Source organism: Epinephelus fuscoguttatus, linkage group LG18, assembly GCF_011397635.1.
Source record: "Epinephelus fuscoguttatus linkage group LG18, E.fuscoguttatus.final_Chr_v1".
Taxonomy (NCBI): domain Eukaryota; kingdom Metazoa; phylum Chordata; class Actinopteri; order Perciformes; family Serranidae; genus Epinephelus; species Epinephelus fuscoguttatus.
In genome coordinates, this window is record NC_064769.1 from 25,809,184 (window position 1) to 25,832,647 (window position 23,464).

The window sequence follows — 23,464 nt, forward strand, 5'->3', positions numbered from 1 at the left end:
CTAATGTAATATATGCGTCAAGTATACCAGGTTATGTAGTTAAACAAAGTCAATGGTAACTTTTTTGTTTCACACAGGATGCGAACAGCAATCTCTTGGGTGAAAGTCCTATGTTTGTTTGACCTATCCACCAACCTGATCTCTACTCTATGCTAACTTTCTTGCTATATATACATCAGTTGCTTGGAGTGTTGATCTTTGTCACATACACAAGCTAAAGAGTGCCTTGGTGTGTCGGTATCTGATGCTGGGGCCTCTGAGCCAGTTTGGGATCTTGATGCCTTGTACAATTTGTTGCCTTATTTTTTGAAAGAAATGGCTTCCTTCTGCCCTATTTAAAATATGTTCAAACTGCAATGAATTACCATCCCATGAATGAGCACTAACTAGTGCAGGTTAGATTAGGTTTAAGAAAAGAATCAGGGTTGGGTGTTATGTTATGTTATGTACTTAACATAAAGTTATGTGACGTTACGTTCTTAATGTTCTTCTTTAGTTATATGCTTTATGTAATGTGACAACGTGATTATATACCTTAACATAAAACGAAGTTCACTTGGTTTCACACGAGACATGAACACTGGTCTCTTGGGGGGAAATGCCTGTGTTTGATTGACCCATCCACCACCCTAACCTGCCTCCTTACACTGACTTTTGTTTTTTATACGACTTCAGTCTTTACTCACGTCAGGACATTTATCATGTGATTGCAGCCTTCATCATTACATGGGTTATATTAATTCTGGTGCATTACTTTTCATAGCTATACGTACAAACATGCACGAGAACAGCCTGTGATGCAGTTGTGAGTCACACCTGTAGAAAGTAATGCAGTCCGATACAACACCTCTAAACAGTTTTAGAAAGTGCATCACATCTAATCAAAAGCTGAACATGATAAACTTAGCAAAGGGGGAATTTAGTGCAAGAATTTTGTACACAAGGATAGATTGTACGCAAGTATCTCATGAACTGACAACATGGTGTATACCTCAAACATTTGTAATTAACATTGCACAACTTCATATTTGTACATCTACCCTCTGACATAATGGGAATATCTGCAACACATTTAAATTTTAATGCAAAGAGCATACATTTGTAAATAATTGGATTAAGCAGCAACCAATATTTGCATATGCGCTCCAAGCTGCCTGTGAAGATGCTGTATCTTAATTCCCCTCAAGCTCTAGAGCTGTGGGCCAGCATGGGATAGACTTCCACTTTGAAACTAGGTCCTCCTATCAGAGACAACTGGTCTTTCCCAGGGAGTTTCCTGTCCCCGGGAGTCTCTCAGTCCAAGGTCTTTTATATGCTAAATTCTCTCCCCTTTGCTGCTTCCAAAGCCTCTCACCACCTACTCCCAACCCACCTAGTCCCTTTACTCTGAGGTTGCTTTATATTTTGGTCCGTAAGCTCCATATTCTCATGCAGCCTCATCATTCCAACAGTTACATAACATAATGTGGGCAGAATACAGTGCCAAAGGTTGCTCGCTGGTTTATTATATTAGAAAACTTTTAAAAGTGAACTTTGTTTAACCTAAAGTATGAGATGTGGCAGCAGGAAAATTAGGCAAAGGTCAAAGGAGGTTAGCAAATAAACACTAACGAGATCCTCCCAAGACATTCAAGATGTTTTCACAAGTTGAGGACGAAATTGCTGTCAGCCTTCAGTTGGGATTCACTAGCAAGACTAGATTGAGTCAGAGGGGAGTTAAGCCATCTCTCTAAAAGTCACACATGGGCACTGCGCTGTCTGTGTTTGCCTGTCTGTTGCTGAGCAAATGTCCGTCCATCCATCCATCCATCCATCCATCTATCCATCCATCCATTAATTAATCAATATCTTTCTGCTGGTGTCTTTGCTATGGATACCTGTTGTTTCACTCTTGAGAACCAGTTTGGGCTTTAAACACCTGCTGACTGCGAACAGCGAAATGCTTCCTTGTGCACAGAGCAGGAAATTAGATATTACCCTGAAAACACAAAACCACACACACACACACACACACACACACACACACTCACACACACACGTTACTATAGCTCAGTAGGTGGCAAGTGTCCCAGAACCCTTCAGACTAACTAATGGTTCGGATGTGTGTGTGTGTGTGTGTGTGTGTGTGTGTGTGTGTTCGTACAGAGAAAAAAATAAACAATGATGCTCTTTGCCCCTCCCAGGAAGGTTGTGCGTGGAAAGTCAAACACACACACACACACACACACACACACACACTCTAACCGCTAGTCAGTTCTCATTGATATGCAATAACTGCCCTGTTAGTGCCACCTAATTAAAAAGGTTTACAGTGTATAGTTACATTAAATCATTTTGTGCATGCGTCTGTGTGTAGGTGCGTCTGCTTGTACTTGTGAGAGCGATTTCTACCCATACACACACACACGCACGCACACTCAGCAGGTGTATTTTCCAGAGAATGCTTATTGATGAACCATCCCAGTCATTAATCTAGAGTGTTTACACTTTTAAATAATTTTCTCTCTGTCTCTCTCATTCCAGCTGCAAACTCTACAGATAATCTTCAATTAGAGTATTTGGCACAAGAGCCGCTTTTCAGTTCGGGAAATTCGCCATGCTCACTTCCCGTTTTCTACCAACCATCACGGCTGATTTTCATCAAACATGAAGGCGACCTTTCTCTAACCTAAACCAGGTAGCTGTTGTTTTAACCATAGATCCATAAGGGGGACGGATCAGGAAATGTTAAGCCATTTTAAAGCTAGTTTTTCAGTGTGACGTGATGTTGTGGGAGAGGTTTCTTTAATAGAGCGATGCCTGTGAGGTAGTTCAGTCAACTTGAGCTGCACTGATTCACACTCATCATACGTCACTCACCATATGTCATCTACAAAACACACCCTCACAATGTGGTGGCCTATTTAAGCTGCAACATCTTCCCTTTGCATTGTCTATGCTGCTTCTGTCCTGCATCAGTACTGCCATTGCTCTTTCAGCCCCAGCATCCACTTGGAGGGAAATATATAGGCCTAATCATCACCCCCAATATCTCATGTAAACATATCTGCGGGGAGCGATGAGGCCTGAGTCTAGACGCCAAATTCTATCTACCATTGTCAATTTTATGCAGTAGTGCGTACATAATACACCTATGTATGCTAATGTTGTGCAATATTTAGACACACACCTGCATTCGTGTGCTATGGGCATCATGTAGTTCAATCTAGCACTTTACTATTTGGTGGAATTTTGAGCAATGTGCAATATAACAAGTAGTTAAACAAGCAGACACTTTAGCGCTTGGCACTTTTGCACTCAACACTTAAAGGATAACTTCGGTATTTTTCAACCTGGGCCCTATTTCCCCATGTGTATGTGTGCGTATGATTCATAGGTACAACTCGTTCCAAAATTGGTTCGCAAGATGATGTCACACAGCCCAGAGGTAAGGGAAACGCTTAGTATGCTATTTACAGAGATAACACTGGCGATCTGAACCGGTCAGTGGCGAAAAAAAGCACTTTTAATGCGCAAACTTATACGGGACGCATTTGCCCCCGTTACTGTTTTAGCTCGTTTCGTGGCTGCCGGCTGCATCCGCCTCCCTCAATACTGAACCAATTTTAGAAAGAGTTGTACCTATGAATCATACGCACACATACACATGGGGAAATAGGGCCCAGGTTGAAAAATACCTAAGTTATCCTTTAAGCACTCGTCACTTTAACTAGCACTCAAGCACTTTATAACTTGATATATAAAAATTCCTATCGTCTCCTAACGCTTGGCCTACTGTGTTTAACATCAACCTGCCATGGGACTGGAGATGGAAACTAGCCGCCTGGCAATAATCTCATGCATTTACAAGTAATTGTTTATTAATACATATTGTCCCATTTCTTAAAAAATAAACAAATCTCAAAATCTCAAATCTATCTATGTTCTGCTGTTGAAATAAACATTTAAAACATGACTTGTCTGAGTCTGAGTCTGAACTACCATTAAGCTAAGCAACAGAAAGGGCAAGTGACATGTTGAGTCATTAAATATTTAATTTAAAAAATGTCACCATGTGTCAAAAAGTGAGGTTTACTGTTACAGAATGGCTGCTCTGGATTGAAACAAAACGTGGTGGTAAAAACAGGGCATCTACAGGTCCTTAAAAGGTCTTAAAATGCCTTAAATTCAGATTCAGTGGGTCTTAAATGTTTTCTGTCACATTACCACAAAAATTCTCCAGCCTGACAGACCCAATGACTGTTTAACAATTATTGGACAGACCGAAGAATTGCAGTAATTTATAGTAGCTTTCTTAACATTAAACACATTAAAATTAAACGAACCCAGTTTTCCTTACTGGTGATTTCTGAATTTTGAATTTTGACTTGGAAAGAGTACTTACACACATGTATATATAATGTGCATTTCCATTGCAGGTTTGGTGTTAAATTTCATACAAGGTGGTTTTAAAAAGGCCTTAAAAAGTCTTAAATTTAACTTATATCTGTAGACACCCTGAAAAAGATGTCGCCCATTGGTCTAAAAACGACAATGCCACTGCTGACCGTATTATACTTAATGACTGAGCTCCTATAATGATGTTTTCCTGCCAAATGGGTATATTGTTTAAAGAACCGTACACTGTCGTCCAGCCAAAGCTATTGCAAAGCCATTTGGAGAACAGGTAGGGAAGCGCAACTTGACCTCATTGTAAAAGCAGTGTGACGCCTTTGCAAATGTCTTGTTGACTCCCTGTGTGCTATTCAGTGTGCATTCACTGGAATAGGCCAAATGCCAGAGGGGTTATCCAACTTGCTCTCGCTGATGGGCGCCTCTGCAAACATGGGTTTTGCTTGTACAGACATAACGACGGGCCAGAAATTAGTGAGAGATGTGACTACTCAAATGGGCAGCTGTTCCACATCTCAGCATTAAGCACGATTATGATATATGGGATCATAATCAGTTCATCATCTCTTTGTACTCACATCAATACATGTCAGCACAACTTGAGGTTAGAGCTGCACTTCCAACTAAGTTCTTTTCCACACTATGCAGTTGTGCTCCCTCTGTATGGAGGTGAACTTCTGTATACACACCAACAAAGCGTTTGTCTGTGCATATATACCTCAGGGCATGTGCTGCTGGGTGCACACAGCCTTCAATCAACATTTTTTACTGGAAACATTGTCTATAAAAGAAGACAGAATGCAACTGCAAAAAAACAATCCGTGCTCCTTTTATTGTAGATTCCAGCATCATGGACAGAGCCTGCGTGCGCTCTCACCATGCTCCCCAATTTCGGGCTCAGTTTGAAGCAGCTTCTCTCAGACCCCCCCAAATTTGATGCTTTGTGTGGAAAGCAAGAACATCAGCTTCTGCCGCAAATTATGTCGCCACTTTGGCTTAATTTAGGCCATTTAACCAAGAGTGGTGAAATCAGTGGTGAAGAAGAGAGGACAAAAATGTGCTGTCCTTCATCTGATAGAATGTGTGATACACAGTAGGAGGGGAGAAGGAGGAAAAGAGCAACAGCAAGTATGTGGGCCACTGGTGGCACTTAGGCCTTGTTTACCATGGACTTACGCACGCCTTTAAAATGAGATACATCTATTTATGCGTAAATTAAAATGCTTTGTGTTCATATTGGACGCTGGGCATGACTGGCAGTGTTTTATAATGCAGCCTAACATCTGCTACACTTGCACACGCACAGTCCACCGCAGCTGTATGCAGAAGTGCACAAATCAACAGTCTACAGCAGCTCAGATGTAATTTAGAAATAACTTTTTTTTTACCTGACTGTGGCGCGTAAACTCCCTCTGCACTACGCTGACTACCGGCACCTGAAGCGCAAGCGAGACGAACTCCAACTTGACAAACTCGTCCCGGTTCCGAGGAAAGGCGATCATGGCGGAAACCCCCTGCACGACCACGGTGTGACACACGCTCTCCAAGAAGGACAGCGGGTCTTCGCCCTCGGGACTCCCCGCTGAGGAGGAGGTAAAGGCGGGCAGCTCGCCGAGTCCCGACCCCACCGCCATGACGAGCTCCAGGGATAAATTGTATGGCAACAATCCGGCCCGGTTCAGAGCCTCGACCGCGAGCAGGACCGAGTCTCGGGGTGCGAACACGCGGTTCTCCCTCGAGCTGTTCTCCTCCCGCTGCCGTGCCTGGCTCTTACTCCTGCTGGCTCCCCGCTGGCTGTTAACGGTGCCTCTAGTCCTGAGGCTTCCATATCCAGGCGCACCGGCACTTGTTTTAACCTGCTTTTCCAACTCCATCCGCCGCTGCCCGCCCCCTGTCGAACCTCGATCGGTGTCCCAGTCCTCAAACCCGCTGCCCGCGGTGGCAGGGAGCAAGCGTGGCTGAACGTGCAGAGCCCCGACCCGAACCGTATGGCCGATCCGTTTCAGCACCTGGCACGGCTGCGGGTGAGAGTGAGCGCACGGCGGGAGAAAGACAAGAGCGCACAGCAGTAAACATAATGGTGGCGAGACCCCGGTGCCTGCGCGAGCTGCCGGGCCATTCATCATCATCATCACCACCGTCTTCATCATCCGCGCTCCACAGCTGCACCGGATGCCCCGTCCAACCACAGAACGGCGGAACACCGGGGCAGCTCCGTCGGTCCCCCTCCTGGCCCCCTGCGTGTGGCCCTGGTGCGCCGCTCAGACCAGCTGCAGCCCCAACTCCGGCTCCAGCTCCGGCTCCAGCTCGCGGCAAACTTGTGCGTTTCTCCACGGACACAGACAACAGGCTGCTGAGGCGCGAGATTAGGCACGAGCCGCGCACAAGCAGAAAATGATCCCCAAAAGTGCTGCTTTTCATCTCAAAAGATTTTCATCATTCAAGCCTTTTGATTACTAAACAGGTTGTGGAATCAAACGCAAAAAAAAAAAATCCACATATTCCAGTGGCAGAAAAAAAATCTGAAGCAGAGTGTGTAGGCAAACCCAGAGGAGGAAATGTCGAAAAAAAAGGTTAATGCGCATCAAACACATTCCAAAACAGTGAAATCCACCGCTGGAAACATCTGATGGCTTCGGAGGAAAATTATCCCATTATTATCCAGAGCGCAGGAGCCAAGGCAACATCACTTCGTCCCGGTGCTGGAGATTAAAAAAAGAAAAATAAATGTTTTTATTTCTCCCTTGTTAAACACCCGAGTAGAAGCTTTCCAGAGCGCGCGCGCTGCTTGGCTCGAGTCAACCTCTGTACCAACACTTGTACCGGCGAGACCTCCGGCACGAGAGCGCGGTCCTCTGCGCGCGTTCCAATAAGAATTAACCCCGTCCTCACTTTACCCCCACCCCATCCCCTTCAGCAGTGTCAGGAGGAGAGGTTATGAATGAAGAAGTTGCATAACGCGAGACAGACAGACAGACAGACAGATAGATAGACATGAACTCCTGTAGGTAAGGAAAAAGGCAAATGACAAAATTTTGGATAGGGTGGAGGGGGGAGTGTGGATGCACATCCAGTGCATCAGATCAAATGATTTCAGCCAGAGCTTTACATAGAGAGGAACAAATCTTAGCAGTAGCAGGCACAAAGCTGGCTGAATTTACAGGTGCAGTTTTATGTAAGCAAAACATCACCTCTGCAGGTCTGCTCAAACTTGACACAGCATGCATTCACATATACAGCAGCCCTGCAACAGAATTTGTGGAGCTGTCAGAGAGGTGATGATTCACATTTGTGCTCAGTTTTTAACCTTTCTTGGTTGCAACGATGTGCAAAGTGTTCCTAATGGCAATATATATATGTGCATTTAAGAATCTAAAAGACAGTGTAGCTGAATGCAATCCAGTGCTGCAGTCCTGTCTGCTCATAAAGTGTCCAGCACCTGTGTATGTTGCAGTAGCAGTGGTTTTACTGTTTGTGAAAGTACCGTAAAACTTCTATTAGTAGCCCAGGCTATTATGTGCTTATATCACTGAACTCAACAGGCTTGTGTCAGGGACAGGCCTTTAATTCCTTTTACACAAAACCATTGCTCAGCAAAGATGGGAAATACTGTCAAAAAAAATTTGTTTATTTGAACCAGTATGAAACTTGTATTAGAATTAGGCTTCGAATAAGATATCAATTTCGTTACGCCACTTGTTTCAAGGCAGAACAGATGCAACACTTCTTTATCCTGTCAAAACAGTATTCATCACTTGGATTAACTTTTATGAAAAACACACTGATTCTTTGGATTGTGGACCCTTAAAGACTATCCATCCATACATTTTCATTTTCCTGTTGAGGGTCGCGGGGGGGCTGGAGCCTATCCCAGCTGACACTGGGCGAGAGGCAGTGTACACCCTGGACAGGTCACCAGACTGTCACAGGGCTGACACATAGAGACAGACAACCATTCACGCTCACATTCACACCTACGGGCAATTTAGAGTCACCAGTTAACCTGCATGTCTTTGGACTGTGGGAGGAAGCCGGAGTACTCGGATAAAACCCACACTGACACGGGGAGAACATGCAAACCCTGCACAGAAGGGCCTCAGTAACCGCCTCAGGAGAAGGGAGTCCCCACTTGTTTTTTCGTCGACTTGCAGTCTTCTCTGGTGCTCATGGTTTCAGTAAAATAAAATGAATCGAGCAAATGATGCTTCTAATTGAGACAGGCCTTTATTTGTCAAAATGTGTAGCTAGTCAAAGGGACTAGGCTTTTAATTGAAGTACCGTAAGTACCGTAAAACTTTAAGTTGTAGCCCGGGCTATTATTTGCTTAAATCACTGAACTCAGCAGGCTTATATTTGGGACAGGCGTCTACTGTATATGGGACAGATCTTTAATTCCTTTCACACAAAACTGTTGCTCAGCAAAGATGGGAAATACAATCAAATAAATTGTGTAGGAAGTTTTATTAGGGTATGATAGAGGTCCTGGGCACGGATATGCAAAAGGCCCCACCACCTTGCCTACACAGAGCGAGACACTTGTAGTTGTTTTGCCTATTTTGTTGTTATTTTGCATCACTTTGCAGTGGTTATGCATCTTTTTGTGTGTCTCTGTGGTAATTGTGTGTCTTTTTTTAGTCATTTTGTGTTTTTATGTTGTTGTCTTGGCCCTTTTAGCAGGTACTTTGAATCTCCTTGTCATGTAAAACTCTTCCTGGTCGGTATGTGTCATTTTGAGTGACATTTTGCAGGTGAAGGCCAGGGAGGGCCCCTGATACTCTGGGCCCCTCAGCCTGTGCCTGGTAGGCCTGTTCAGTAATCCATCTGTGTGTTCAGCTAATCAGGGTTTTGAAACACATGCTCCCACGTTTTATTACAGCATAACATATCATCCCTCAAAATGCCAAAATGTCCCCTAAGCTCACAGTTGCTGTTTTAAAGCTCAACACACGTCACTATTTAGTTTCAAAGGCATCAGTGTGAGCTGGGAGGAAAGTGGTGTGATGTAGGGGGGTTAATAGTGAGTGTGTGTGGAGAAGGTGGCAGGCTTTAAAAGCAGTGTAAGCTCATCTTGCATGCATAATCCAAACATGTCAAATAAAAGTTACATTGTGCAACACATAGATGAGATATGGCTGGCAGTGTGTGTGTGTGTCTGTGTGTGTGTGTGTGTGTGTGTGTGCTCAGCCGATTTAGACCAAAGCAGACAGCCACCTGCTCCCAGTATGATTGTTTTATTTAATCATATCTAAGGACACCCAATTAGATCATTAACAGCTGCTGAGGGAGGGGATGTTTAACGGATGTGCCCCCCGTGTTGCTGTGGTAACCCACAGGTCAGAGGTCACAATCGACCCAATCAGCAGCCTCAGTTTTAATTGCGACCCAGATTAATGATTGGTTAATGGTCTGATGTAGATTAATGATTGGCTAATGGTCCGTCTTGAAATGAGAGGCCCGCCTACCAGGATATTGGAAGATCAATGACCCCGATCGATCTGATACATCATGACCTGAAAGGATGAGACTGGAGGAGAAGGGAGAGAGACAGAGAGGAGGGATTTTGACAGGGGGAGGGGTGGGGATGAAGGGGAGGAGGCGGTGACCGGAGGGGACTGGAGGAGAGAGAGAAGCAGAGGTGATGGAGAGGGAAGAGGAGCATGGGAGGTAAGGATGGAAATCAGGGGGGGTTGAGGGGAGGAGAGCAGGAGTAAATGCTGTAAAGACAGGAGAAGAAGAAAGGAGAACAAATAAATGAAGACTGAGGAATGAGAGGCGATGCAGGAGAATGCTTCAGCTGCTTCAAAGAATCGAGAGTATTACACATACAGGAGCGAGAAATTTTATTGGAGGAGACGAAACAACAGAGGGAGGAGGGGAAAAAAGGGAGAAAATTGCATTGAGCGAAAGATTCAAGGTGAGATTTAAGAGTGAATCTTTGAGAGAGCCATCATAGCTGTTGTTGCACCTAAAAAGCAATTCCCACCCCTTTTTTTTTTTTTTTTGCTATTACATTTTGCACTGCATGGAGGAATGGCATATCAGGCAGCCGTACTGTATGCTGCATAGGACTTTCAAAAAGGCTTCAGAGTCAGAGTGTTAATTCTAATTCCAGCTCGTGATGAAAAGACAGTTTAATCACACAAATGTCGAAGATTACGTCCGCCATTTGAATTGAGCTCAGTGGAAGTTCACACTTTTCAAATTTAAATTCACCATCCTATCCTACAGTGGCTCTTTCCCCATGGGCCTCTCTTCGGACATTTTAGGGACTGTGTGAGCATTCATGGGGGGTATGAAGGAAGGGAGATGTCATTTTATAACATGAATTTTTTGGAGAGTGGTTTCATTGCAGTCTTTAATTGTAAGATTTACCAAACTAAAAAGAGATCAAATAATAACATGGCATGACTTTTGGGTTCTCCATGGGTCCACGGGTGTGTTTCACAATATGCACATCAAAACAGTTCTCTTTCTGTATCCAGGATTTCATACCACAGTTTACTCGAAACTAACAGCACCAGTAAAAACACAGTGCATGTTGCTGTTTTTAGTTTTTAGTGATCAAACGAACACCGCATTTTCCACTCTAGCTTTTCACTGTATTCTTCATTTTAACACAAAAGAGAATTGCAGATGATACGGTGAAGTTAGAAATAAATAGTTTGCCTTTAGCGTCAACTTGTTCCATTGATCAGTGATGTGAAATCAAACACACAGAATGGACCACAAACACTTCATCGTTCCCTTTTCCACACTTAGCTCTCCTGTAATCCACACATGTACTGTAGAGATTTATGTACATAAATGACTTTGTGTAAAACCAAACCAGCTAACAAGTCCTCCAGCCCACACAATCACATAGGTCTTAAGTTCCTACCTCTTAATACGACCCACAGGAGCATCTTCTTGATTAGCACTCCTATCTGTGCACGTCACAATATGTTGTACATGGCTGTTAATGGTCTCAGTTTTAAACAATTGCTTAACATTGTGAAACAGTTGCACCAAAACTCCTTGGTTAGGGTTAGAACAAAGATCGTGGTTTGGCTTAAAAAATACAGACTATTATATTCCATGTATTATAAAAAATTAAAAAATAAAATAATTAAAATAAAATAAAATACAAGGACACACACATGGACTCAGACTCAAAAACAAATGCAAATAAGATGAGACAATTTCAAGAAATACAATGAACAATAAAAATAAAATAAAGATGAAACACCATCACTGAAGCAGATGAGCAAAGTTGGCAACTAATTGCCCTGTAAAAATGCACTGAGGTATATCAAATCAAACAATTACAATAATACGAAAATTAAAGAATACAAAAACGATGACGATACAAGATAATAATGATAAATATTAATAATAAATATTGGATGTAGCTACAGTGATGTCACTGGTTTGTGGATTGCTGTTTGGAAGCCTTGAGCTTGGCATTTTGGCCTTTGCCATCTTGTTTTTTGGACAAGAGGGTAGAGGAGCAAGAGGTGGATCTAACTCATAGTCTGTGGTGCCGACTCCCTGACAGTTTGTCACTCAAGCAGCTCCACCCTTAAATATACATAATAAGCCTCAATAAAATGTAAACAGATGTGTTATATAAAAATCCACCCCCTGTACAGTTGTCATAAATGTTGAAATCAACTATAGAGGCCGCAGCAGTTTTTCTTATCAGGCTGTAAACATGTTTATTTCTGCTGTAAAGTTGGGCATTTTAACATTGAGGATCTATGGGGACTGACTCATTCTGGAGCCAGCCTCAAGTGGCCATTCAAGGAACTGCATTTTTCATCACTTTGCATTGGCCTAAGTTTTCAGCCCAGAGGTCAATGCTTGCTTACAGTGCCTGTGTTTCTTAATACGGTATTGAATGTGACAGTTTTCAATACTGTGTTACTTTGTTAAAATAACTCAACTTTGACTTTTGGTATCACACGGGACATTAACACCAGTCTCCTGTATGAAAGTCCTGGACTTGTTTGACCATCAGCCCCAAGCGAATTTTGTGGCTCCATCTAATTATGCTGCCTGGCTTCCTCCTTTGCTCCCGTAAGGCCTCTTGAGGTCACTGCTTCTCAAAAAAATGTAAATGTAGATCATAATTTCTGTTGAGGAACAACCTATGTGGTCTCTGTTTAGTCTTATGAAAGTTGCTGAGCTGTGCATGAAGCCAAAAATGTTCAAATGCCGCTTGTAAACTTAGTCAGATGAGGGGTGCTGCTTCCTTATCCCTGGACCTAAAGAGCAAGGCCAATAAAGACGTTCACTGGCCGAGCTACTTATTTCATGAGTAGCACTCTGCTAACTTGTGGATAACATGATTTAATTGTGCAGCTCTTCTACACTTTCAAATATTATTGGCCCAAATGATCAAATCTGATGAAATGAGTCATTTTGTGGGGGTTGTGACACTCAGAAAAATGTATCTACTGATTTACAGACATCTCATTCAGTATGTAAGTCTATGGGGAGAAGTCTTTTCGGGCCCAATGGCATCATGTGACGGACTCTGAAGTTGTAATTCCACTGTTTGGCCACTATGAAAATTGTCTTCAAAGCCCAGTGTAATACTTGGGGCCTTTCTCGCTCACAGCTGCCTCACTTTCTCTTCCAGACTCTGCAGGCAGTGGACATGAGGTATGTTCCTACAGTATCTTGTGTTCGATATTTTTAGTATGATCTTTGGCTCAGCGGAGGAGGGAACAAAAGATTTTTGTTCAGTCCTTTAGGGAGAGTAATCCTACAGTCTAGCTATGAGCACACATTATGGCTTTTTTAAGATATATTTTACTTAAAAGTCAATGAAACCTGACGAAAACTTAACCTGACAACATGTGCTGCCTTTGTCACTTACTTTCTCTGCTGCTGGGCTGCCTGCTCGTCCACTTTTGATTTCTACATGTTTGCCAGTCTTTGGTTGTACCTGCCCTGTGTCCTCCTGTCTTCCTGCTTGCAGCCTCATCCAATTTCACATGCCTGTCTTCCCGCCTGGTTCCAACACCTGTAAGTCGGCGCTCTCTTTTGTCCCTGTCTGAATATCCGTCTGACCCCTTGTCTGATTGCATATTCATCCGTGTCCCTGGTGTCTGCTTTGGTTGTCTGATTTGCTGACCATTTCCTTCACCTGTCTTCCTTCTTCCTCTGTCGGCATCATTGCGTAACTGTCTGCTTGTTTGGCGCTCTGCCTCGCCGCCTGTCTCACAGTTAGTCTGCTCGCTGTATAGTGATGCTGCAGACTTTGCTGACCCTTTCACCTGCCAACCAAATTCCTCCATGGTTCAATTCCCTCTCCAGCAGCAGGGCTTATGAACAGATGAAACCTGAAGGCTCGCGCGCACACAAAAAATGAAGGTTAGAGGACCTATTAGACACACAGCAGATCACACGGGTCTAAATGCACCAACACGCAGAGGTCACACGGACACAAAACTCACCATGCATACAAGTACACTGATTTACAGGATCAAACAGGGGTCAGTGCATTTCAAAAAAAGCTTAAAAATTTCATCTGAAGAAGGAAAAGCTGGACACCAAAACAAATTTAGATTATTTATACTTTAAAAGATAGGAGTAATGCATTTTTTAATTTACATTCTATATAAATTGACTTAAGATCTTTACAAGATCATCATTTTAAAGCTGTATGATTAAGACAAAGGTACAAACGGATTAGCGTGTTTGACTTTGCAACGTGGGCACTGAGTAACAACAACTTGCCCTTGTCGTCTGACTGACACATAACTATTTGTTTTAGTCATGCTTGCGTTGAAGCCTTGATACAGTCGAGCCAGCATGAGCAAACGCCCGGCTTTAATTATTTAATCCCCTCATTCTGCTGTCGCAGCCTCGAGCTGTTGCCATAACTTTTAAAGTGACTTTTTTTGCTTCCTAAATGTTTTTTTTTTTTCTCATCAAATATCATTCAGATGACTTTTATTTCCTTTTACAAGTATCTCACCACAAATGTCTTGTATTACATCCCACACACAAACACACACTTTCTTCTATGCTGTTTTCTTCCCTTGTGAGCCTCAAATGAAGAGATTTAGTCAAGCGAGGCAGTCGGTGTTAAAGAAGCAAAACAAGGAAATATTTCTGTTGTTCGCCGAAAAATCCATAATTAGGAGCGCGTCGAGTGATGAAGTATATTTGGAGGAAATCAGATTTATGTGGTGTATACAAAAGCACAATTTTAAGATTTTTGATTTGCACCACTTCACTCACAGTGTTTCCAGAGGAGAACAAAAAAGAAAGCAGGATGAAGACAAAGAAATGAAGGACTGATACGCTTGCAATCAATCAGTCCACCACCGTGTGACTTAAGATTTTAAAGCACCGCTCAGTCAAGGTCAAGTGGTCCAGCCACAAAACAAGAACTAAAGTGGTTTCCAGTAGCGTGTCCATATGTTTTCATTATGCATTCCACTGCAACATTTTCACTGAAGCGTTTTTTTTGTTTCTTACTCATTCTCCAGAGCTTAAACTGTTATGGTGCACTACTTTTACTGATGGAGAGACCGTGCAGTTTGTTTTACACATCAAGCGATGAAGGAGTTCATTCAACATGTTAGAATGTACAGAGTGTATTAAACCTCATCCGGCACCTCTCATGAATAAAAACCTGAATGAAAGCTATTCTCTAAAGGGAGAACACTTAACATTCAAATCTTAGCCACTAATAGCTTTTTATGCATGCTATCGCTCATGATAATAGAGGAGGGAAAAAAGGAAAAATGGAGGGATTAATGAAAAGGCCTACCAGGAACAGGACCAAGGGCCTCAAGTGTCAGTGGCCCCCTGGTTTTTAACTGCAAGATGTCACTCAAGCTAATATGTACCGACCAGAAAGAGACTCAGAATGACCACGAAGAGACACAAAACAACTTCAAAGAGATCCAAAACAGCTACAAAGAGACGCAATGAGACTCCAATGACTACGATAAAGGGGTAAAACAATTGCAACGAGACACAAATAACAACGAAGATATGCAAAGCAACTAAAAGAGACACAAAACGACTACAATGTGATTTAAAACAGCTCAGAGAGAAACAAAGAGACTCCCCAATAACTACAAAAAGGGGCACAATAACTGCAGAGGAGATTCAAAATGACTACAAACAGACTCTAAATGATGAAAGGGATTAATGAAAAGGCCTGCCAGGCACAGGCCCAGGTGCCCGAAGTGTCAGTGCCCCACTGGCTTTCAAGTGCAAAATGTCATTCAAGCTAACATGTACTGACCGGAGAGCAGTGGTGCAGTGGTAGTTGATGAGGTGGGTGTACTGCTAGGTACATAGGTAGGTTACCGATGAGGAAGTGGGCATACTCTCCTATATTTTTAGCTTAGGTGGGTATACTGTAACTGGATAGAAAAAGAAGTGGGTATACCCCGTATACCTGAGTATACCCTCCACTACACCACTGCCGGAGAGGGACTCAAAATGACAGCGAAGAGACACAAAATGGCAACAAAGAAATGCAAAGCAACTGAGAGAGACACACAGAGAGACACCCAGTGACTACAAAAAAGGGCAAAACCACAGGAAAGAGACACAAAATGACGTCAGAGAGATTCAAAATGACTACAAAGAGATGCAAAGAAACTGCAACGACTAAAAACAGATTTAAAACGACCACAAAGAGACACAAAATGACTACAAACAGATTCAAATTGACTACAGAGAGATGCAAAGCAACTAAAATGACTGAAAACAGACACAAAAAGACTACAAAGAGACACAAAGAGACTCCTGATGACTACGAAAAGGGGCAAAACAACCGTAAACAAACACAAAATGGCAACAAAGAAATGCAAACCACTAAAAGAGACACAAAACAACTACAAAGTGATTCAATATGACTACAAACAGACTTAAAAAAACTATAAAGAGACACAAAGAGACTCTGGATGACTTTGAAAAGGGGCAAAACAACCACAAAGAGACACAAAATGACAAAAAACTGATTCAAAATCACTGCAAACAGATACAAAGCAAGTAAAATGGTTAAAAACAGACTCAAAGTGACTACAAAGAGACAAAAAGACTCCTGATGACAAATGCTAAGAGACACAAAATGGCAACAAGGAAATGCAACGCAATTAAAAGACACCCAGACTCCCAATGACTACAAAAAGGGCAAAACCAAAGGAAAGAGACACAAAATAATGTCAAAGAGATTCAAAATGACTACAAAGAGATGCAAAGAAACTGCAACGACTAAAAACAGATTTAAAACGACCACAAAGAGACAAAAAGAGACTCCCGATGACTAGGAAAAGGGGCAAAACAACCACAAAGAGACACAAAATAACAACAAAGAGATTCAAAATGACTACAAAGAGATGCAAAGCATCCAAAATTATTAAAGACAGACTCAAAGTGACTACATAGGGACATGAAGAGACTCCTGATGACTACAAAAAAGGGGCGAAACAACTGCAAAGACACACAACATGGCAACAAAGAAATGCAAAGCAACTAAAAGAGACACAAAACAACTACAAAGTGATTCAATATGACTACAAACAGACTCAAAAAGACACAAAGAGACTCCGGATGAGGAGGACCGCAAAGAGATGCAAAACAACAACAAAAAGAGACAACAGCGATGAAGTCTGTTTGTACTGCTACTATGGAAGAAAGGTGGTGGGGCCTTCTGCATGTCTGTGTCTCTCCTTTGTCTTATAATCTGCCTATGCAGTAGAATATTTACATCCTAACCAATATGACATCAGCTGTGCTTCTGCACAGAAAATAGCACTGTAAAGAGGACTTTCATTCAATCTCTGAAAATTGCAAGGTCTTCATTATCAAGCTCAAGGTCAAAGAGTACAAAAATGCAATAAAACCACCACTCAAAATGTGCACACTGGAACACATGTGGCTTAATACAGCAGTGGATAAATAGCTCTCTGCTGTAGTGGAGGCTTTAGTGGAATCCAAAGAAGATAAGGAACAAGACTTTCATATAAAACGGCAGGTTGGGATGATTGGGATCCAGGTTCATAAATAACCTTCAGAGTTTGGAGTGAGTCATCTCCGGGTCTTATACTCCTATTTGTGTTGAGACTGTAGAGTGAATAAGAATACAACATGACAAGATAGGCAGGGAGAAAAATTGACAGAGACGAGTCGGGGACAGCGGCAGAGACCGGGTAAAAACACACATGAGACGTAGACAGCTTCGGAGAGTGAAAGGGGCAAAGTCTGTTTTTTAACTCTTTCTGTTTTCTAATCTAATCAGCATTAAACTACAACAGTCCTTCACTCCAAAGCCCTGTTTTATCTCACAGACAGGCAGTCTTTGTCAATCCCCCTTTGGACCGTTGCCCCAGATTACAGAACCCAGATTCGGCGGATGAGAACAATACCCTTGTTTTCAGCCGGCCACCCAAAGGACAGCATGGTGCCACACAGACCAGGAGTCGGGGAGGGCTGAGTCCTGCTGTGTTATCTCTTCTGCCCGGTCTTATTTAGTCTATTTCTCCTAAATTTTCTGTTGCCTCTATAACTCTCTTCCTCATTGTTTCCAATTTCCATCTCTTTGTTTTAGATCCTGTCATTTAGTCAGATGCTAAGGGGACAAAGACACGCAAGGCATGACGAATACTTGAGCCAAATTACTGAACTTTGCCTCCCATGCAGACACTGATATTAAAACCACTATAAAATGAACATTAATGAATGCAGTACCATTTTCAGAAACTGGCATCTAATATCTGTTTGAGTCCTAAAATAAGAGACCACAGATCTTCCTTGGCCCGACTGGAAGTTCAGAACAATAACACGCAAGACACAAGACACTAAGCAGGCATAAGCTGTGGTATTTTCAGCATATTTTCGAAGTTTGAGGAGAGTTAAAAGATTGCAGTGAGTGGTTTAAAGCCCTCTGATTTGATGATGATAAGGGGCTCTCCCTATACTGTATCTCTGACTGTTGCTGAAGCAAAGTGGTAGATTCGGGCAAGAGAGAAATGAGCCCAATTATTCATTTCCTCTCATCCATTTACACTGCAAGGATGTTAGAGTGCCTGAGTGGAGTCAAAGATTGTCTGTGAGAGGAGAATGAGGTCCAGGCAGAGAGGGTTTTTTTTTCTCACTGTGACCCATTTCTTGCCCTATCCCTCAAGTCTGCCCTTTCCGATTTTGCTGCACCTGAGATACTAAACTTTGCTTGACAGAGGAGCTGCACACTGCACTTCAGTGGAAGAACGCCTCTCTGGGCTGCATGCAGGTGAACGGGCAAGTGCGCAGAGATGTTGACATGGCTGTTAGGTGCTTGTCTGTACAGCTTCATACGTCTGAGATTTGAAAATGCCTACTGACAGGTGGTGAATCAACCAAGCCACTTGCTTGATGTGAGGTGTTGTTGAGCGTTTGCTCTACTGGGAGCCTCTCTGATCTATGGTTACTCATAACACCCTTCTCTGTGCTAGGCTGTACATGCATCATTGAAGAGGCATGACTCAAGTTTTTGTTTTAACTGCAACACCTTCCAGAAAACTAAAACAATGCTGCAGTAGAACATTTAGCTGGATATTAATTATATGCAATATGCAATTGATGTGCAATAGCAGCACATGGTCACTGGCAACATTTGGTGCCAGTGAAGGAAATATTAGATGATGGAAAATCTAAAGATGTTTTTAATGATAACTTGAAACCCCACTCATTAACCCAAATAGCCAATCAGCTAATCAGATGGCAGCAACTCAATACATTTAGGCATGTAGACATGGTCAAGACGACCTCCTGAAGTTCAAACTGAGCATCGAAAGGTGATTTAAGTGACTTTGAACGTGGCATGGTTGTTGGTCTGAGTATTTCAGAAACTGCTGATCTACTGGGATTTTCACACACAACCATCTCAGAGGATGGTCCCAAAAAGAGAAAGTATCCAGTGAGCAGCAGTTCTCTGGGTGAAAATGCCTTGTTGATGCCAGAGGTCAGAGGAGAATGGCCAGACTGATTCAAGATGATGGAAAGGTAACACTAACTCAAATAACCACTGGTTACAACCAAGGTCTGCAGAAGACCATCTCTGAACCAACAACACGTCCAACCTTGAAGCAGATGGGCTACAGCAGCAGAAGACCACACCAGGTGCCACTCCTGTCGGCTAACAACAGGAAACTGAGGCTACAGTTCACACAGGCTCACCAAAACTGGACAATAGAAGATTGGAAAAACGTTGCCTGGTCTGATGAGTCTGGATTTCTGCTGCCACATTCAGATGGTAGGCTCAGAATTTGGTGTGAACAACATGAAAGCATGGATCCATCCTGCCTTGTATCAACGGTTCAGGCTGCTGGTGGTGGTGTAATGGTGTGGGGGAGATTTTCTTGGCACACTTTGGGCCCCTTAGTACCAACTGAGCATGGTTTAAACACCACAGCCTACCTGAGTATTGTTGCTGACCGTGTCCATCCCTTTATGACCACAGTGTACCCATCTTCTGATGGCTACTTCCAGCAGGATAACGCACCATGTCACAAAGCTCAGATCATCTCAAACTGCTTTCTTGAACATGACAATGAGTTCACTGTACTCCAATGGCCTCCACAGTCACCTGATCTCAATCCAAGAGAGCACCTTTGGGATGTGGTGGAACGGGAGATTCACATCATGGATGTGCAGCCGACAAATCTGCAGCAACTGTGTGATGTCATCATGTCAATATGGACCAAAATCTCTGAGGAATGTTTCCAGCACCTTGTTGAATCTATGCCACCAAGAATTACAGCAGTTCTGAAGGTAAAAGAGTACTAGGGTGTCACCATGTTACGTAGTCAACGTTAAGTTACGTGGGTTAGGTTTAGGAAAAGAAACATGGTGATGGTATACCTTAAAATAATTCAAAGTTCACTTGGTTTTACATGGGACACAAACCGGTCAGCTGGGGGAAAGTCCTGTGTTTGTTTGACCCATCCACCACCCGAAACTGCCTCCTTACTCAGACATTCACTCTTTGCGCTACTTCCTTCTTTAGTTACATCAGCTCATTGATCACTTGATCCAAGCCTCCCCGATTACATTGATTATACACATATTTCTGGTTCATGATTATGAGAGTTCTACACAAACTGTGGTGCATTGCTTTTTGTAGGTATACGTATGAACAGTGCATGAGAACAGCCTGGCACATGATGCAGTTTCTGTAGTTTTTATGTAGTGTCTGCTCAGCAACTTGGCTTCCGATAAGTTTAGCAAGAATTGAGTGGTATTTTAGATACCTAGCTACAATAGATCTTTCTTTAGGGTTTCTATCTAATATGTCCCACCCTTGGGTGGCCCTATGGGACAAACTGAACTCCTCCACTGACCCACAATACCCATGTAAGACACCTTTAAAACACTCAAATCTATGGAATTCATTAACAAATAAACAAGGAAACAAGACAACAAAAACTCCCAGGCTGGGAGGCAGAAGGACCAGCAGTCCCCTCACCAGAGGCCTCTCTCCTCTGCTGCATCTCCTCCATGCCAGGTGCAGTGCACCTCACTAAGTAATGCAGCTCATCTGGACGGATCTACAATGCAGGGAGATGGGACAACAGTACAGAACACATACAGCTGCAACATATGTTTATTGTTAATGGAGAGAAAGGTATCTAAAAGGTCACCCATTTTACTTTTTCTTGGCATCAGTATCAACACTTTGCTGTGCAGATCCGAAAGAAGGGAGCAGACAATTTTTACTGCACCAACAAGTGACTGATCCATAGTTAGATCCTGTTTTGTGTCCTTTAGGTGTCCTTATGCCGTGGCTAATCTGCCATTTTAACAACTTGTAAATCATTTTTGCTGGATTTCAAGTAAAGCATTCGAAATCTGCAGTCTCATCCGAAATGCCACATCATGATCCATACTGTGTTAGGTAATTGCTTCTGCAAACACCAGCAACACTTAATCAATAGCTCTCACTCATCTCAGTGAGATGCTTATTACACCAGCTCATGTGCATTTTCATTTATCCGGCAGATGACACTGGCAGAGACAAGAGAATGCTAATATTGACACAGAGCAGCAGCCATCATCCCTGCGATGCTAATCTCATGCTGACGTTAGCTTCATGCCAATCCCTAGCATGTCACTGCCTATTAGAAAAAGGGCAGAGCTTTTCATATGAATAGAATGCTAAAATTGGAACTGGAGCACACATTATAATCTGATCACCAAAATGGTAATGTACTGTGATGCTACAGTATATGGAAAGAGAACATTTGCACGATGCCTGAGAAATACATGAACCTAATTACAGCTTTGCACAGTGTGTTATTCGTTGTTATGAAGGTTGCGTAAATACAATTAATCCTTTTAAAAGTAAAACACTTAGAAATGTTCTTGCACAACATGAAGGCTAGGTGAGGAATTCACAAGACTAAAACTCCGTGGACTGAAAAGCAAAGAATCCCACACACTGCTGATCACTAGAGCTCACTTTTCTCAGTAACGGCCATCTGGTGAAAAGATGTTTATGAATAGGCTGTACTGGTGTTAAAGAAAGAAGACAGATGTACTTGCTTACACCAGCTCTTCTAAGTAAGGTTACAGAGTAAACCTCTCTCTCTCTCCATCTCACATTTGCCTCGAAGAATTTTTTATGAAATGAGATGCAGAACTGGGAATCATGTGAATGACAATTGGAAGGAGATGAACAGCATGTATACACATTATTGTTGCCAAGTAGGTGCATGGAGAGAGAAATGAGGATGGGGCCTATCTGAGCCATAGTGAACCCCAGAGGTGATGTTGCCTGGCGAAGATGATGGATTGCTTGTCATGACAGATGGTTGTACTGGAGAGATGGGACGTAAGCCAGCACAGCGCTCAGCTTGAAGAGTCCGAGCATACTGTATATGTTAAATAAGAGGGAAATCTGATGAATCAATTCAGTCTTATAAATCATCTTTAACTGTTTGAAACCTGGAGTGACATCACTTTTCTTGTCCTGCTTTCAGACACTTTAAACAAAGATTTAACCCTTTGAAGCTTTGAGCAAATCAATGCAATTTTCTGAGCACCCATTAGCTCACCTGGTCGAGCTAGGCACCACAGCAAGGACAAGGCCTCGATTCAAACCCTTGGCCCTTTGTTGTATTTTGTCCCCCATCTCTTTTTCCCTTTTACACTAACAACTGTCGTAAAAGGCAACAAAGGCCTAAAAGATATCTTAAAATTTAGAAAAAAAAAAAAAATTGGTGCAATTTCAAAAACATGGGAAAAAAGGTAGAAAATAGTAAAAGATTAATATAATAATATAAAATAAAATATATGATATAAAAAATATTAATGAAATATAAAATATATATTAAAAAAATATATATATATATATTTAAAAATATATATATTCAAAATTATGGTACATAATTATTGTAAATTATTATAGTTTTTAAGCACTTGTTTTTAGATGATTTCCTTGTTTTTTGTGTTTAATTTTTTTCCTGATTTTTCTATGAATTTTCTTGCAATTTTTTGGGTCATTTCCTCTTTCGTTGCTCACTGCCTTCTTCCCATGTTTTTGAAAGAAATCAAACTTAGGTTTTAAAGGGTTAATTCTGTTGAATGCATGTTGTAGTAGCTGATTTTAATTTCAAATTCTGTTTTGTTCTGGGTGACTTTATGATTTATTTGTTATCAAGTGTGCTCTGAAAATAAAGATTGATATCCTGATTGGTTGATTGCAGTTGTGTAAAATTTCAGGATTGTTTTGGTGCCCTTATGTAACATTTTAGACCCTAAAGTCTCCATTAAAGGCAAGACAGAAGTAAAAGTACTTTCAAAATAAAGTGCTGAATAGAGCAGGACAGGTAGTACAGGTTTTTTGAGGCGAGAGCAGAGAGCAGTCATTGGAGAGAAGAACATGCTATCTTTAATTCTTAAAAAGATATTTTTTTGGTCTAGAAAGTGCAGTACACCTGAGAGTCAGAGCTCCTTGACAAAAGTGGGAAGGTCAGTACGCCATTGGTAGAGCGCAGAAGGGTAGAGCCTGCCTGACAAGAAGTGTCAGAATGCAGAGCACAGTGCTGATGGGTTTGGCCGGGAGGTATATGGGCATAGGGCT

The 23,464-nt window shown here is 42.2% G+C and overlaps 1 protein-coding gene across 1 annotated transcript in view; it reads right to left on the bottom strand.

The window, feature by feature from the left end:
• grin3a (glutamate receptor, ionotropic, N-methyl-D-aspartate 3A) overlaps nt 1-7,189 on the bottom strand; it is a 72,146-nt gene extending 64,957 nt beyond the window's left edge. Inside the window, exon 1 of the mRNA XM_049559896.1 lies at nt 5,781-7,189. Within this exon, the coding sequence (XP_049415853.1) occupies nt 5,781-6,542 (762 nt within the window). The 5' untranslated portion in view covers nt 6,543-7,189. The remainder of the gene's footprint in view (nt 1-5,780) is intronic.
• Between the last annotated feature and the right edge of the window lie 16,275 nt (nt 7,190-23,464).